At 52.0% G+C, this 16,715-nt stretch overlaps 1 protein-coding gene across 1 annotated transcript in view; it reads left to right on the plus strand.

The window, feature by feature from the left end:
* LOC144493128 (gamma-aminobutyric acid receptor subunit alpha-1-like) overlaps positions 1-16,715 on the plus strand; it is a 454,514-nt gene that overhangs the window by 12,286 nt on the left and 425,513 nt on the right. Inside the window, exons 3-5 of the mRNA XM_078212030.1 lie at positions 6,981-7,109; positions 8,872-9,125; positions 12,165-12,268. Coding sequence (XP_078068156.1) covers positions 6,981-7,109; positions 8,872-9,125; positions 12,165-12,268 — 487 coding nt within the window. The remainder of the gene's footprint in view (positions 1-6,980; positions 7,110-8,871; positions 9,126-12,164; positions 12,269-16,715) is intronic.

Below are 16,715 nucleotides of genomic sequence, written 5' to 3' on the forward strand. Positions count from 1 at the left end.
AGAGTGGCAGTGGAACCCCTGCACCCTCCTCCGCCCCCCACCAGAGATCCATCTGCCCCCCCACCCCCCACCAGTGAGCGATCGGGCCTTCCCCCCCCACCCACCAGAGATACATCTTACCCACCTCCCTCCTCTCCCCCCAGCCCCCCCCCCCCTCCCCCCCACAGAGAATGGTCTGGCCTTACACCCATTCTGGGCGCGAATTGGGTCACGGCCATTCCTGGGTTTTGGTAAAGTGGCCATCTGCGCGGATGCGGGAGTGGATCGTCTTAATGGCCTCACACCCGACTTTACCATGTTTCCGTGCCTGAAAACGGGCATGACACAATAGTAAAATAAGGCCCTCTATTTCAGCATACTGATTAGGGGGATTACATCGACTCTATTTCAATGTACTGATTAGGGGGATTACACAGACACTACTACATGTATTGATTTTGGGGATTGCACAGACTCTATTACAGTGTATTAATTATCGGGATTACACAGACTCTATTTCAGAGTATTGATCACGTAGGACCTGATTTTATCATTGTGATTCCAAGTGCTGAATCTGGGCACAATTCAGATCTGACTTGGAAATCTGCTTTCAGATGCCCCCAAACGCACTTAGCCTGAAAAAAAAATTGTGAGTCTGAATCGTGCTGTGGGCGGGGCTTATCGTGCCCAAATCGCAGCAGCTCTGATTGGAGCTTTGAACTGCGCATGTGCAGTGGAAAATAAATTGAAAAACGTGCCCCCGTCACGTCGCTCCCGGGCCGCAAAAAGCGGATAAGGCTGGACTTGCGGATAGCGAAGAGCATTGTCGGGCAATACAGCAGGATATAGATAGGCTGGAAAATTGGGCGGAGAGGTGGCAGATGAAGTTTAATCCGGATAAATGCGAAGTGATGCATTTTGGAAGAAATAATGTTGGGAGGAGTTATACAATAAATGGCAGAGTCATCAGGAGTATAGAAACACAGAGGGACCTAGGTGTGCAAGTCCACAAATCCTTGAAGGTGGCAACACAGGTGGAGAAGGTGGTGAAGAAGGCATATGGTATGCTTGCTTTTATAGGACGGGGTATAGAGTATAAAAGCTGGAGTCTGATGATGCAGCTGTATAGAACGTTGGTTAGGCCACATTTGGAGTACTGCGTCCAGTTCTGGTCGCCGCACTACCAGAAGGACGTGGAGGCGTTGGAGAGGGTGCAGAGAAGGTTTACCAGGATGTTGCCTGGTATGGAGGGTCTTAGCTGTGAGGGGAGATTGGGTAGACTGGGGTTGTTCTCCCTGGAAAGACGGAGAATGAGGGGAGATCTAATAGAGGTGTACAAGATTATGAAGGGTATAGATAGGGTGAACTGTGGGAAGCTTTTTCCCAGATCAGAAGTGACGTTCACGAGGGGTCACGGGCTCAAGGTGAGAGGGACGAAGTATAACTCAGATATTAGAGGGATGTTTTTTACACAGAGGGTGGTGGGGGCCTGGAATGCGCTGCCAAGTAGGGTGGTGGAGGCAGGCACGCTGACATCGTTTAAGACTTACCTGGATAGTCACATGAGCAGTCTGGGAATGGAGGGATACAAACGATTGGTCAAGTTGGACCAAGGAGCGGCACAGGCTTGGAGGGCCGAAGGGCCTGTTTCCTGTGCTGTACTGTTCTTTGTTGTTCTTTGTCCTACCAGAAGGCAGCCCAGGAGCAAAAAGCGGAAGCAATGACCCCCTCTGATATCGCCCCACCCCCACAACATAATTGTTCCCCTTATCCACCCACCCCACCGCTACCCAAACCGATCGCGACCTCCTGCCCCCCTTCCCCTCCACCAATCATCCGCAGCATGGCAGCAGTCCTTCCCTGCCCCCCCCCTCGTCCCGACCAACACAGAGATCCATCTGGCCTCCCACCTCCCGCTCCCCCAAACAGAGAATGATCAGGCCTCCCTCCCCCACATCACCACCACCAGACAGCGATCTGGCCTCCCTCCCCCCTCCCTTCCACCAGAGAGCGATCAGGCCTCCATCCCCCCTCCCCCCATCACCAGAGAGCAATTGGGCCTCCCATCCCTTCCCTCCCTCCCCACCAGAGATACATCGGACCCACCTCCCTCCTCCCTTGCCCCCCACCAGAGAATGATCTGGCCTCTCTCCTCCTCCGACCCCCCATCAGGGAACGATCAGGCCTCCCTCCTCCTCCCCTCCCCCCCCTCCCCACCAGAGAACAATCGGGCCTCCTTCCTCCTCCCCCCACCACCAGAGAATGATCTGGCCCGCCTCCCCTCCCCCCGGGCCTCCACCACCGATCTGAGTCAGAGAGTCGTTGGAAGCTCTGAACTTACCTCTTCAGAAGCTGGAGCGCCCGAAACAGACCTTTGCCGAGCATGTCTGTTTCGCGCTGGACACGTGAACACAATGGTAAAGGGGGAAATGCTGGTAAAGTTGGGCAGGCAGCCCATTAATTCAATTTAAATGCATACAAATGCATTTAAATCGCCATTGCGCTCGTTCCAGGCGCGGTTTGGATCATGGCCTTGGTAAAGTGGACATCTGCACGGACGCGGGCGCAGATCGCGCTAATCACCTCACGCCCGACTTTACCAAGTTTTCGTGCCCGAAAACGGGCGTGACACAATGGTAAAATCAGGCCTTCTGTATTTCAGTGTATTGGTTATCAGGATTACACAGACTCTATTTCAGTCTATTGATTATCGGGATTCAATTTCAGAGTATTGATTATACAGACTTGGTATTTCAGTCTATTGATTATCGGATTGCACAGATTCTATTTGAGTGTATTGATTATCAGGATTACACAGGCTCTATTACAGTGTATTGAATTTGGGGATTACACAGACCAGGGTGAGGTAACTAAATGGATACAAAATTGGCTTGATGACAGAGGGTGGTTGTAGAGGGTTGTTTTTCAAACTGGAGATCTGGGACCAGCGGTGTGCCTCAGGGATCAGTACTGTGTCCATTGTTATTTGTCATTTATATTAATGATTTGGATGAGAATATAGGAGGCATGGTTAGTAAGTTTGCAGATGACACCAAGATTGGTGGCATAGTGGACAGTGAAGAAAGTTATCTCGGATTGCAACGGGATCTTAATCAATTGGTCCAGTGGGCTGACGAATGGCAGATGGAATTTCATAGAAATCATCAAAAACCTACAATACAGAAAGAGGCCATTCGGCCCATCAAGTCTGCACCGACCACAATTCCACCCAGGCCCTACCCCCATATCCCTACATATTTACCCACTAATCCCTCTAACCTGCGCATCTCAGGACACTAATGGCAATTTTAGCATGGCCAATCAACCTAACCCGCACATCTTTGGACTGTGGGAGGAAACCGGAGCACCCGGAGAAAACCCACGCAGACACGAGGAGAATGTGCAAAGTCCACACAGACAGTGACCCAAGCCGGGAATCGAACCCAGGTCCCTGGAGCTGTGAAGCAGCAGTGCTAACCACTGTGCTACCGTGCAGTCCTAAGTTTAGTTTAATTTAGTTTAATTTAGATCAATGCGAGCTGTTGCATTTTGGTAGATTGAACAAGGGCATGACTCACTCAGTTAATGGTAGGGCGTTGGGGATAGTTACAGAACAAAGAGATCTAGGGATACATGTTCATAGCTCCTTGAAAGTGGAGTCACAGGTGGACAAAGTGGTGAAGAAGGTATTCAGCATGCTTGGTTTCATTGGTCAGAACATTGAATACAGGAGTTGGGACATCTTGTTGAAGTTGTACAAGACATTGGTAAGGCCACACTTGGAATACTGCATACAGTTCTGGTTGGCCTATTATAGAAAGGATATTATTAAACTAGAAAGAGAGCAGAAAAAATTTACTAAAATGCTACCAGGACTTGATGGTTTGAGTGAAAAGGAGAGACTGGATAGAGTAGAACTTTTTTCTCTGGAGCGTAGGAGGCTGAGGGGTGATCTTATAGAGGGCTATAAAATAATGAGGGGCATAGATCAACTAGATAGTCAATATCTTTTCCCAAAGGTAGGGGAGCCATAGGTTTAAGGTGAGAGGAGAGAGATACAAAAGGGTCCAGAGGGGCAATTTTTTCACACAGAGGGTGGTGAGTGTCTGGAACAAGTTGCCAGAGGTAGTAGTAGAGGCGGGTACAATTTTGTTTTTAAAAAGCATTTAGACAGTTACACGGATAAGATGGGTATAGAGGGATATGGGCCAAATGTGACTAGCTTTGGGGTTTAATAAAAAGGGCGGCATGGACAAGTTGGGTCGAAGGGCCTGATTCCATGCTGTAAACCTCTATGACTCTATGACTCTATTTCAGTGTATTGATTATCGGGATTATGCAGTCTCTGTATTTCAGTCTATTGATTATCGGGATTACGCAGACTCGATATTTCGGTGTGTTGATTATCGGGATTACACAGACTCTGTGCCCATGCTTCTACCATCGCGTTTTGACTGTTTTTGGATGCGACGCGTTCTTAAAGTGGGGTGTAAAGCGATTAGCGTCATTTGTGACGATTTTCATCTCTGGTGCCATTTTACGACAATAGGATTTCCGGCATGGTCCTCTCCGGCCTCTCGGCGGAAATAGGCCGACTTGGCCTCTCCGGTGGAAGCGGGGGCCATTGAAGCCCCCCAGGGAGGCCGAGGGCAAGTGGGGGGGTGCCCCTTGGGCAGTGCCAGACTGGCAATGCCACTTTGGCACCTAAGCAATGCCTACTAGGCAGAGCCAGATGGTGTGCCAATGATGGAGGGGCCAGTGGGTGTGCGGCTAATTGTGGGAGGGGCCAGTGGAGGCGGGGCTAAAAGGGAGAGGCCTGTGCAGGGCAGGGCTAATGGGGGAAGGGGGCCTGCTGCCACTCTGCGTGATTGGTGGGGGGAGGGCAGCGGGTCCGTTATTTGTAGGGGAGTTAGGAGGTCTGCAATTTACCTGGGCAGCAGGGGGTCCCCAGGGTCTGGCCCCGTGATTGCAGGGGTGCGAGGTGTTTCAGGTTGTCTGCAGTAGCAGGAGTCTGACAGTTCTCTCTTTGTCTGTCAGACCCCTGCTTTTGCTAATGCACATGTGCAGCATCAGGGACCTGCACATGCGCACTACCTCCCTCTGCAGGCTCTTGGGCATATTAAGACCCGGCCACCGGCTTCTGCAGCGAGCAAAAGACTTACTCAGAATTTTGCAGCCAGAGTGTTTATTGTTGCGCGGGGGTGGGGGGAGGGCCTAAAGACACACCCAAAAGACGGATCTGAAACTCTCCCAGTTTCAAGTCCGCCCAGCACTTAGACATAAAATGGTAAAATGCTGCCCTCTATTTCAGTGTATTGATTAAGGGGATTACACAGATTCTATTTCAGTGTACTGATGATTGGGATTACACAGACTCTGTGGGGGCGGTCTTACCATCGCATAGAATTGGAAAAGTCGGATGTGAGATGAATGGCGCGATCTGCACCGGCTTCCACCCCAGTTTGCACTTTACCAAGGCCTGAAAATGGCCGCAACTAGGAACCTGCTAAAATGGGCGCAACACCAATTTTAATATTTTTGCATCTATTGCAATCCACTTAATGAGCTGCACGTCCCACCTTACCAGCACGTCTGCCTTTACCACCATATTCACGTGTACAGGTACACAGGCCACTGAAGTGACAAAGAAGGTGGAGAAGGTAGTCAAGAAGACATATGGAATGCTTGCCTTCATCGGCCAGGGCATTGAGTTTAAAAATTGGCAAGTCATGTTGCAGCTTTATAGAACCTTAGTTAGGCCGCACTTGGAATATAGTTTTCAATTCTGGTCGCCACACTACCAGAAGGATGTGGAGGCCTTGGAAAGGGTACAGAAAAGATTTACCAGGCTGTTGCCTGGTATGTAGGGCATTAGCTATGAGGAGAGGTTGGAGAAAGTTGGTTTGTTCTCACTGGAACGACGGAGGTTGAGGGGAGACCTGATAGAAGTCTACAAGATTATAAGAAGCATGGACAGTGTGGATAGTCAGAAGCTTTTTCTCAGGGTGGAAGATTCAATTACTGGGGGGGCACAGGTTTAAGGTACGAGGGGCAAGGTTTAAAGGAGATGTACGAGGCAGAATTTGTACACAGAGAGTAGTGGGTGTCTGGAACTCGTTGCCGGGGGAGCTAGTGGAGGTGGATACGGTAGTGACTTTTAAGGAGCATCTTGACAAATACATGAATAGGATGGGAATAGAGGGATATGGTCCCTGGAAGGATAGGGGATTTTAGTTAAGTCGGGCAGCATGGTCGGTACAGACTTGGAGGGCCGAAGGGCCTGTTCCAGTCCTGTAATTTTCTTTGTTCTTTGTTCACCCAATCCGGAATCAGTCTCGAACAGACATGCTCGATAAAAGTCTGATTTGGGCACTCTATCAGTCAGGGTTTGTGAGGAGGTAAGTACCTACCGTCAGATGGCTCCGTGCTGTTCACGGGGGGGAGGGGGGGGGGTCCTTTCATGGCGGCCATGTTGCGTTTTGAGTTGGGAGGGCTCTGCGAATGTTTGGAGGTTGGTGGGGGGTTGTTGCTCAGCAGGGTGTCTGCTATCCGATTTGCAGCTCGGACCCAGGCCTCAGCACTGACCTTGGGTCATGGGGATGCTGCTGGCTCCTGTTGCACGCAGCACTCTTCCAGCTGCAGGATGTGCCCAAAGCCCTTGAAATTGTGCTGCTGCAACCTCAGAACGTTTCAAGCAGCTGTGTCTGTGCTCATTATTGCATGAGTTCTTGGTGTGTGTTACTGGGAGGAGGATGAGGGGGGGCTATTTTTGTGGGGGGCCTATGGGTGGGGAATGGGGGGGCTGTGTTGCTGCGGGCATGTGGGTGGGGAATGGAGGGTGTGTTGGTGGGGGGCATGTGGGTGGGGAATGGGGGGCATGAGGGTGGGGGGGGGATGAGCAGTATGAGCAGTGTATGTTCCTGGGCTAGGGGCAAGCAGCGTTCGTTAAACTCTCCACGTGTTTCTCCTCTTCTCCAAACTCCCCCACCCCTCCACTTCAGACTGAAGAGATGGCTTTTGCGGTGCAATCGATTGACCTTGGTGCTCTTTTGGTTGCTGTTGCAGCTGAGGGAGAGGAGCAAGAGAATGAATTGTGGGCAGAGGAGGCCCAGGCCTTACCACTTGCAGGAGTAGAAAGAGACGGCCACTGGAGCAGGAAGTGGCCACCATTTGCCCATGGTGGCGGGGGTGGGGGGCTGGTGGGGGGGGGGGGGGGGGGGGGAGGGGGGGCTGCAGGGTGTGGGGGGGAGGTGGTGGTGGGGATGCGCAGGAGAAGGAGGGAGCAGAGACCCCGGAGGTTTCGCATACAAGTGTTGTTTGAATAAATGTTGGACACCGTATGCCGCGACGGCTCTCGCTCCGAAAGGAGAGAATGCAACACCTATGCCACTTTTGCAGGACCTGGCACTTTGGGGCGTGGGGGCACCTACTCTTGGTGGCTGTCAAATTGACGGCCACTCTGAACTTTTATACCACTGACTCCTTCCAGACCACAGTAAGAGTTTTAACAACACCAGGTTAAAGATCAGGTTAAAACTCTTACTGTGTTCACCCCAGTCCAACACCGACATCTCCACATCATGACTGTCCTTCCAGACCCCCAGTGGAGATGTATGTGACATCTGGAGGCCCAGATCACCAGGCGCTTCGCTAACTAGGGGCTTGTGTTTGTGCAAATGGGTTCCATTTCCCCCCCCTCCCAAAGTCCGACTATCTCCTGCAACATTGTAACAACAGAGTGGTGGGGCCTGGTGATGCGCTACTCAAACACGAGGCCTGAAGCTCAGTAAATGAAAGGCTTTTATTTACTGTAATGAAGCTATCAGAACTTATATACACTATCCCAGACTGAAGGGGTTCCGGCCAGAGCAGGGACTCTTATACCTCTCCCAGGAGGCGGAGCCCGACTGGGATGTGCCACAACATTACAGTACAAAGGTGTAACAACCCCACCCTAACCCCAACAGTAACAATAGCACAACCCAACAGTAACATATGTAAATCCTTGTAGTACTGGCCAGCCCCTGGCTCAGCACTATCCAGTGGGAACCAACGATGGTTCACCACACCTGGTATGCTGTGTTAGCGAGTTTCTGTGGCAGGCAGGAGGGTGATGACAATTCGCTAAGCACCATTATGATGATGCCCTGGTGCCAACTAGTTGACTCCCTGAGCTTCGTATGCATGCTGGCACATGCCCACGTCTGTGCAGTGGGTGAGGGATCACCTCCTCTCCCCCACCCCGCTCTCCCCCACCCCGCTCTCCCCCACCCCGCTCTCCCCTCCCTCACCCCATACAGGGCCCCGGGGCAGTTGGGGTGGGGGAGGGGAGGGAATCACAAGGATGTCACAGGTGCCCTGAATGCCCAGACTGGCCAGTATATCAAATTTCACCTGGACCAGACCCAACAGGAAGTCTGGGCTGCATGATTGGCAGCCATTACGGGGATACATTGCATCCATGTTGCCCTCAAGGTGACCATGAATCCATGAATATTGTTCATAGAAATCATAGAAACCCAACAGTGCAGAAGGAGGCCATTCGGCCCATCGAGTCTGCACCAACCACAATCCCACCCAGGCCCTACCCCCACATATTTACCCGCTAATCCCACTAACCTACGCATCTCAGCACTCTAAAGCGCAATTTTTAACCTGGCCAATCAACCTAACCTGCACATCTTTGGACTGTGGGAGGAAACCGGAGCACCCGGAGGAAACCCACGCAGACACGAGGAGAATGTGCAAACTCCACACAGACAGTGACCCGAGCCGGGAATCGAACCCGGGACCCTGGAGCTGTGAAGCAGCAGTGCTAACCACTGTGCTACCGTGCCGTTCAATAGAAAGGGGTTCCACTCCCTAAATGTTCAATTGGTTTGTGACCACAAGATGAACATGATGCACTTCCGCACCAGACACCCCGGCAGCGTGCATGACAGTTTTATTCTGAGGAGCCTAAACATCCTGGAGGCCTTTGAGGAGGAGCCCAGGCTGCAGGGGTGGCTCGTGGGTGACATGGGTTACACACTTCAGACTTGGCTGATAACATCTGTGACTGATGGAGAGACCTGGTATATTGAGGCCCATGTAGCCACCCGCGCAATAGTGGAGAGGTGCGCAGGGCTCCTGAAAATGCAATTCAGGTGCCTACAATATAACCCCCTGATTTCTTCCTGCATTGTGTTGGTGTGCTGTCCCCTTCACAACCTGGCGCAGAGGAGACCTTTTGGAGGAGGAGGAGGATGTAGAGGCCAACAAGCTGGGCGTCGCTGGGGAGGAGACCACCCAGCAGGAAGAGGAGGACGAGGAGGAGGTAGAGGAGAAGGACCACCCAGGAGCTGGAGGGCTGGCAGCAAGAATGAGGCATGGAAGGGCGGCGAGGGAGGCCCAGATCACCAGGTGCTTCGCTAACTAGGGGCTTGTGTTTGTGCAAATGGGTTCCATTCCCCCCCTCCCAAAGTCCTACTATCTCCTGCAACATTGTAACACCAGAGTGGTGGGGCCTGGTATGCTGTGTTAGCGAGTTTCTGTGGCAGGCAGGAGGGTGATGACAACTCGCTAAGCACCATTATGATGATGCCCTGGTGCAAACTAGTTGACTCCCTGAGCTTCGTATGCATGCTGGCACATGCCCACGTCTGTGTAGTGGGTGAGGGATCACCTCCTCTCCCCCACCCCGCTCTCCCCTCCCTCACCCCGCTCTCCTCTCCCTCACCCCATACAGGGCCCCGGGGCAGTTGGGGTGGGGGAGGGGAGGGAATCGCTCGTGTGTTCTGGGAAACCAATGGCTTCATTTTCTTTGTGACACAGCATTGAGGGGCCTCCCCAACTGACATGGGCAGCACAGTGGCACAGTGGTTAGCACTGCTGCCTCACAGCTCCAGGGACCAGGTTCGAATCCTGGCTTGGGTCAGTAAATGCGTGGAGTTTGCACGTTCTCCCCGTGTCTGCGTGGGTTTCCCCTGGGTGCTCTGGTTTCCTCCCACTGTTCAAAGATGTGTGGGTTAGGTTGGTTGGCCAGGCTAAATAGCCCATAATATGCCGGGATGTGTAGATTAGAGGGATTAGTGGGGTAAATGTGTGGGGTTGTGGGGATAGGGCCTGAGGTGGGATTGTTTGTCGGTGCAGACTCGACGGGCCAAATGGCCTCCTTCTGCACTGTGAGGATTCTATGATTCTATGACATCAACGTGAAGGATCCTTCCGGCGACCGTCAAGGGAAAAGGATTCCTGTTCGAGGCTAATCTGAGACAAATTAGTCACAGGTGAGTGGTGAAAAGACATTTATTGATTACAGTAAAAGTGTCTAAATAAGAAGTTCTGACATGAAAACGTTAAGGTGCTTAAAAATCTATCTAACTAGTGCAGCCCTTCACCCATGCCATTTTAGTGCAACTACAACTTCCCAACCTTACGTGGCCTACCACTACGTCTTCGTGTCTCCCCCAGAACATACATCAGAGGTGGAGGGGGCCAGCTGCCTACCTCGCCCCATTGCCTATGATGCACGTGGTGGGCGTCCTCTGGAGGGCCTGAACCTGAAGGGCCCTGGCTAGCTTCCAGGTGTCTGGGACGTTTCCATGACACCCTTTTCATCCCGCTGCCCCTGAGATGCCTCAGTGTCAGGAAGTGGGGGAGTCAGAAGGTGTAGCCACAGCCACAGTCTCCTTGCTGGAAGGCCCTGGCATGGGCTCAAGCCCTTCCTCCTCCCCTGGGGTTTCTGTGGGTCTGGGTCACTCCATGGGACGGCGGTGTATCCACAGTGAGCTCCAGAAAGCTCCGGCGTCATCTGGCTCTGCCAGTCGTGGAGGATCCCTTGTGTCCTACCCATGGTGGTCGAGCCCTCTGCGAAGGCCACCTGAGTCAGGGCCACCTGTCAATGGCCGCAGCAAGTGCCCTCTGCTACTGGGCCACATTCTCAAGGGCTGCTATCATAGCCCGCTGTGTCTTAGAGCTGTCCCGCTAGGTCTCGTGCAAACTCTCGAGAATCCTGTTGAGTCCCTCAGCTGCGGCCCATTGGGACTCTGCTTTGGCCTGCTGTGACTCGGCCATCACTTGGAGCCTGCCACTGATGGTGAGGATTCCCTGCCCCAGGCTTTCCATTGTGGATGCCACTCTTGCAGTGTTGGCCTGGGAGGCACGCAAGACAGGCAATAGCTGATCCGCCTGAAAGCTTTGGGAATCCTTCCAGCAGCCTCGCAGTTGGTCCAGTATGGCCGTCAGCCCCTCCTTTATTCCCTGGCTCTGTTGCTGCATCCCCAGCAGCTGAGGGAGAAGTGATCTCAGAGGCCCAGCATATAGCCTGGGACCAGCTGAGTCCTCGCCTCCAGCAGGCCCCCGCATGCCAGAGGCCTCGGATGTTGCCCCCTCCCTCTGATGTGCATTATCAGTCGTGCTCACCAGAGAGTGACCCAGAAGCCTCACCACTATCTGCACCCACCGAAGTGAGAGTATTTGGGATGATGAATTGTGAGGTGGACGCTGATGCCAAAACGGTGCTACCCTCAGAAGTCTCTTCATCCATATCCTCCGAGGAGTCGCCCGAGGTGTCTGGGGCAGGATGGGCGGGAGCTGCACTGGGGGCTGCGATGCCAGATGGCCCTGGGGTGTACGGATCTGTTCCTGCAACACAGGACACAAGGTTAAGTGCAAGGGAGGGAGAGGAATCTGGGATGCAAAAAACTTGACTCACTTTCTCCATTGAACATAGAACAAAGCACAAAGAAGATTACATCACAGGATCAGGCCCTTCGGCCCTTCAAGCCTGCACCGACCATGCTGCCCATCTGAATTGTAACCCCCTACCCTTCCAGGGACCATATGCCTCTATTCCCATCCCATTCATGTATCTGTCATGATGCCCCTTAAAAGTCACTATCGTATCTGCTTCCACGACCACCCCGCGGCAGTGAGTTTCAGGCACCAACCAACCTTTGTGTTAATAAACATGCTTCGTACATCTCTTTTAAACCTTGCCCCTCGCACCCAAAACCCATGCCCCCGAGAAGTTGCCTCAATTGAGTGGAGGATTGACAGGTGCTCATGCTGTTGCTGACAGCCCACACCTCCCATTCCCTGGACAGCTCCAGCACCCGCTCTTCAAAGGGGGTAAGGACCCAGAGGTGAGGCTCACTATCCTCTGTCTTCGCGCTCTAACGAGTGTTATGATTGGTCTCCTGCAGTGGGGACAGAAGGAACCATGAAAGAAATGATGGCGTGATTTCTGGAGAGCCCTCAGAGGGCAAGCGCAGTGATACACTTGGGGAGCGGGAAGGGGAGGAAGGAGGTACTTGGGTGTCAGGAGCTGGAAGAATGCAGGGCGCTGGGGTTGGTGGGATCTGGGGGCGATTTGGGGGAAGACGCGAGATGGGGTTAAGCACTCACCCTTGATGCCCGGATGAGATCATTGACCATTTTGCGGCACTGAGGCAGCAACTGAGGCAGCGACTGCCTCCTATGCCGCTTTGCCGTCATCTCCCCTAAGTCTGCGTCCTGCTGTGGGGGAAGAGGGTGTTCCGACTTGTCTCTGCAGTATCCAGCAACCTGCTGAGGTCGCCCTCCATGAATCTGGGTGCTGGCCTCTTGCATTGTCCTCTTGCATTTTTTCCTGAACTGCCTGCCTGTCCATCCTTGTGGTTTTTATGGAGCTGCCCCTTGTTAGGGCAGATCAGCTGCAGGCAGTTTGGGAGAGCATTCCAGCAAGTTAAATGCAGTTTGCTTGTTAACATTGAAGGGAAGGTAAGTGAGTACTTGCAGGTATGCTGATGGGGGAGGGCACTGCCACTCTGCCTGCAATCGGTGGGGGGGAGGAAGGAGCAGGATCACGCTGCCTGTGATCAGTGCTAACTATAGCCGGATTAGGCAGGAATTGGTGGATGTTGATTGGGAGAGGATGTTCGAGGGTAAGTCCGCGTCTGGCATGTGGGAGTCTTTTAAGGAACTATTGATAAGGCTGCAGGATAGGCATGTGCCTGTAAAAAGGAAAGATCGGAAAGGTAGGATTCGAGAGCCATGGATAACCAGGGAAATAAAGGATCTGATTAAAATGAAAAGGGAGGCGGATGTTAAGTCCAGGCAACAGAAAACAGATGGAGCTCTGGAGGAATACAGAGAGAGTAGGAAAGAGCTCAAACGGGGAGTTAGAAGGGCAAAAAGAGGTCACGAGATGCTCTTGGCAGGCAGGATTAAGGAGAATCCTAAGGCATTCTATTCATACGTTAGGAACAAAAAGTTGTCAGGGAGAAAATCGGACCTCTCAGGGACAAAGGAGGGGAATTATGCTTAGAACCCAAGGGAATAGGGGAGATCCTAAATGAATACTTTGCATCGGTATTCACGAAGGAGAGGGGCGTGTTAACCGGGAGTGTCTCGGAGGGAGGTGTTGACCCGTTAGAGAAAATCTCCATTACAAGAGAGGAAGTGTTAGGTTTTTTAGGGAACATTAAAACTGACAAAGCCCCAGGGCCTGATGGCATCTATCCTCGACTGCTCAGGGAGACGAGAGATGAAATTGCTGGGCCTCTGACGGAAATCTTTGTCGCTTCTTTGGACACGGGTGAGGTCCCTGAGGATTGGAGGATAGCGAATGTGGTCCCGTTGTTTAAGAAGGGTAGCAGGGATAACCCAGGAAATTATAGGCCGGTGAGCTTGACGTCCGTGGTAGGGAAGTTGTTGGAGAGGATTCTTAGAGACAGGATGTATGTGCATTTAGAACGGAACAATCTCATTAGTGACAGACAGCATGGTTTTGTAAGAGGGAGGTCGTGCCTTACAAATTTGGTGGAGTTTTTTGAGGAAGTGACAAAAACGGTTGATGAAGGAAGGGCCATGGATGTCGTCTATATGGATTTCAGTAAGGCATTTGACAAAGTCCCACATGGCAGGTTGGTTAAGAAGGTTAAGGCTCATGGGATACAAGGAGAGGTGGCTAGATGGGTGGAGAACTGGCTTGGCCATAGGACACAGAGGGTAGTGGTCGAAGGGTCTTTTTCCGGCTGGAGGTCTGTGACCAGTGGTGTTCCGCAGGGCTCTGTACTGGGACCTCTGCTATTTGTGATAAATATAAATGATTTGGAAGAAGGTGTAACTGGTGTAATCAGCAAGTTTGCGGATGACACGAAGATGGCTGGACTTGCGGATAGCGAAGAGCATTGTCAGGCAATACAGCAGGATATAGATAGGCTGGAAAATTGGGCGGAGAGGTGGCAGATGGAATTTAATCCGGATAAATGCGAAGTGATGTATTTTGGAAGAAATAATGTAGGGAGGAGTTATACAATAAATGGCAGAGTCATCAGGAGTATAGAAACACAGAGGGACCTAGGTGTGCAAGTCCACAAATCCTTGAAGGTGGCAACACAGGTGGAGAAGGTGGTGAAGAAGGCATATGGTATGCTTGCCTTTATAGGACGGGGTATGGAGTATAAAAGCTGGAGTCTGATGATGCAGCTGTATAGAACACTGGTTAGGCCACATTTGGAGTACTGCGTCCAGTTCTGGTCGCCGCACTACCAGAAGGACATGGAGGCGTTAGAGAGAGTGCAGAGAAGGTTTACCAGGATGTTGCCTGGTCTTAGCTATGAGGAGAGATTGGGTAAACTGGGGTTGTTCTCCCTGGAAAGACGGAGAATGAGGGGAGATCTAATAGAGGTGTACAAGATTATGAAGGGGATAGATAGGGTGAACGGTGGGAAGCTTTTTCCCAGATCAGAAGTGATGTTCACGAGGGGTCACGGGCTCAAGGTGAGAGGGGCGAAGTATAACTCAGATATTAGAGGGATGTATTTTACACAGAGGGTGGTGGGGGCCTGGAATGCGCTGCCAAGTAGGGTGGTGGAGGCAGGCACGCTGACATCGTTTAAGACTTACCTGGATAGTCACATGATCAGCCTGGGAATGGAGGGATACAAACGATTGGTCCAGTTGGACCAAGGAGCGGCACAGGCTTGGAGGGCCGAAGGGCCTGTTTCCTGTGCTGTACTGTTCTTTGTTCTTTGAGGGGGGGGCAGGATCACTCTGCCTGCGATCGGTGGGTGGTGGGGGGATAATGGGAATAAGGGGGTCAGTAATGTTGGGGGGGGTCCAATGTCCATGGGGACCAGGGGGAAACATTATCCGGCAGGAAAGCAGAATTATTTTCTTTTTTTCTGCGCATGCGCAGTTGGAAGCTCCGATTGGAGCTGCAGGATTTTGGGCACGCTAAGCCCCGCCCACAGGCTTATGCCGGAATTGGACTTGCTGACATTTTTGCAGGCAGAGTGCATATGGGCGGACCTAAAAACGGCCCAAATGACAGATCTGAAACTCCCCCAGTTTCAAGTCTGCCCAGCACTTAGACAAAAAATGATAAAATGGGTGGTGGGGGGGCCTAAAATCTCTCCCAGTTTCAAGTCTGCCCAGCACTTAGGCATAAAATGGTAAAATGTTGCTCTCTATTTCAGTGTATTGATTACCGGGATTACACAGACTCTATTTTAGTGTATTGATTATGGGGATTATACGAATTCTATTTCCGTGGATTGATTATCGGGTTTACACAGACTGGATGGCTGGAATGTTACCATTGCATTGCACCCATTTCTGGACACGACGCAGTCATAAAGTGGGGCATAAAGCGATTAGCATGATTGGCGTTGGTTTTCACGATCGGCGCCATTTGACAACAATAGGATTTCCAATGTGGTTAGCCTCTCACTGGAAATGGGCAAGAGGCAGGTTAATTTATTGAAGTTTATTTAAGTCAGCATTTCAATGTCATTTGTGAGCCTGGAGATCAATCATCCAGGCCTGGCTGCCTTTTTAACCTTGCCAGGAATGGTTCTCACCGGCAAGGAATAGACATGCTCCCCATGAACAGTCCCCATGAACATTCTCCCCTCGCCAGTCAAACCGTAGGCCATTGAGGGCCCCCTGGGGGAGGCCAAGGGCAAGAGGGGGGGATGTGCCTTCGGCAGTGCCAGACTGGCAGTGCCACCCTGGCACCTGGGCACTGTCCACTGGGCAGTGCCAGGGGTGGGGCCAATGGAAAGGGGCCAATGGGGGAGGGGCCAGTGGGGTGAGGCTAATGGGGCAGAGCAGAGCTAATGAGGCCGGGCTAAGGGGGAGGGGCTAATTGTTGGAAGGTATTTTGAGACACAGGATCTACAGGCATTTATCAAAGAACAAAGAACAGTACAACACAGGAAACAGGCCCTTCGGCTCTCCAAGCCTGTGCCGCTCCTTGGTCCAACTAGACCAATCGTTTGTATCCCTCCATTCCCAGGCTGCTCATGTGACTATCCAGGTAAGTCTTAAACAATGTCAGCGTGTCTGCCTCCACCACCAGACTTGGCAGCGCATTCCAGGCCCCCACCACCCTCTGTGTAAAAAACATCCCTCTAATATCTGAGTTATACTTCGCCCCTCTCACCTTGAGCCCGTGACCCCTCGTGATCGTCACTACTGATCTGGGAAAAAGCTTCCCACCGTTCACCCTATCTATCCCCTTCATAATCTTGTACACCTCTATTAGATCTCCCCTCATTCTCCGTCTTTCCAGGGAGAACAACCCCAGTTTACCCAATCTCTCCTCATAGCTAAGACCCTCCATACCAGGCAACATCCTGGTCAACCTTCTCTGTACTCTCTCTGATGCCTCCACGTCCTTCTGGTAGTGCGGCGACCAGAACTGGACGCAGTACTCCAAATGTGGCCTCACCAGCGTTCTGTACAGCTGCATCATCAGACTCCAGCTT

The sequence above is a fragment of the Mustelus asterias genome, chromosome 4 (assembly GCF_964213995.1).
Source record: "Mustelus asterias chromosome 4, sMusAst1.hap1.1, whole genome shotgun sequence".
Taxonomy (NCBI): domain Eukaryota; kingdom Metazoa; phylum Chordata; class Chondrichthyes; order Carcharhiniformes; family Triakidae; genus Mustelus; species Mustelus asterias.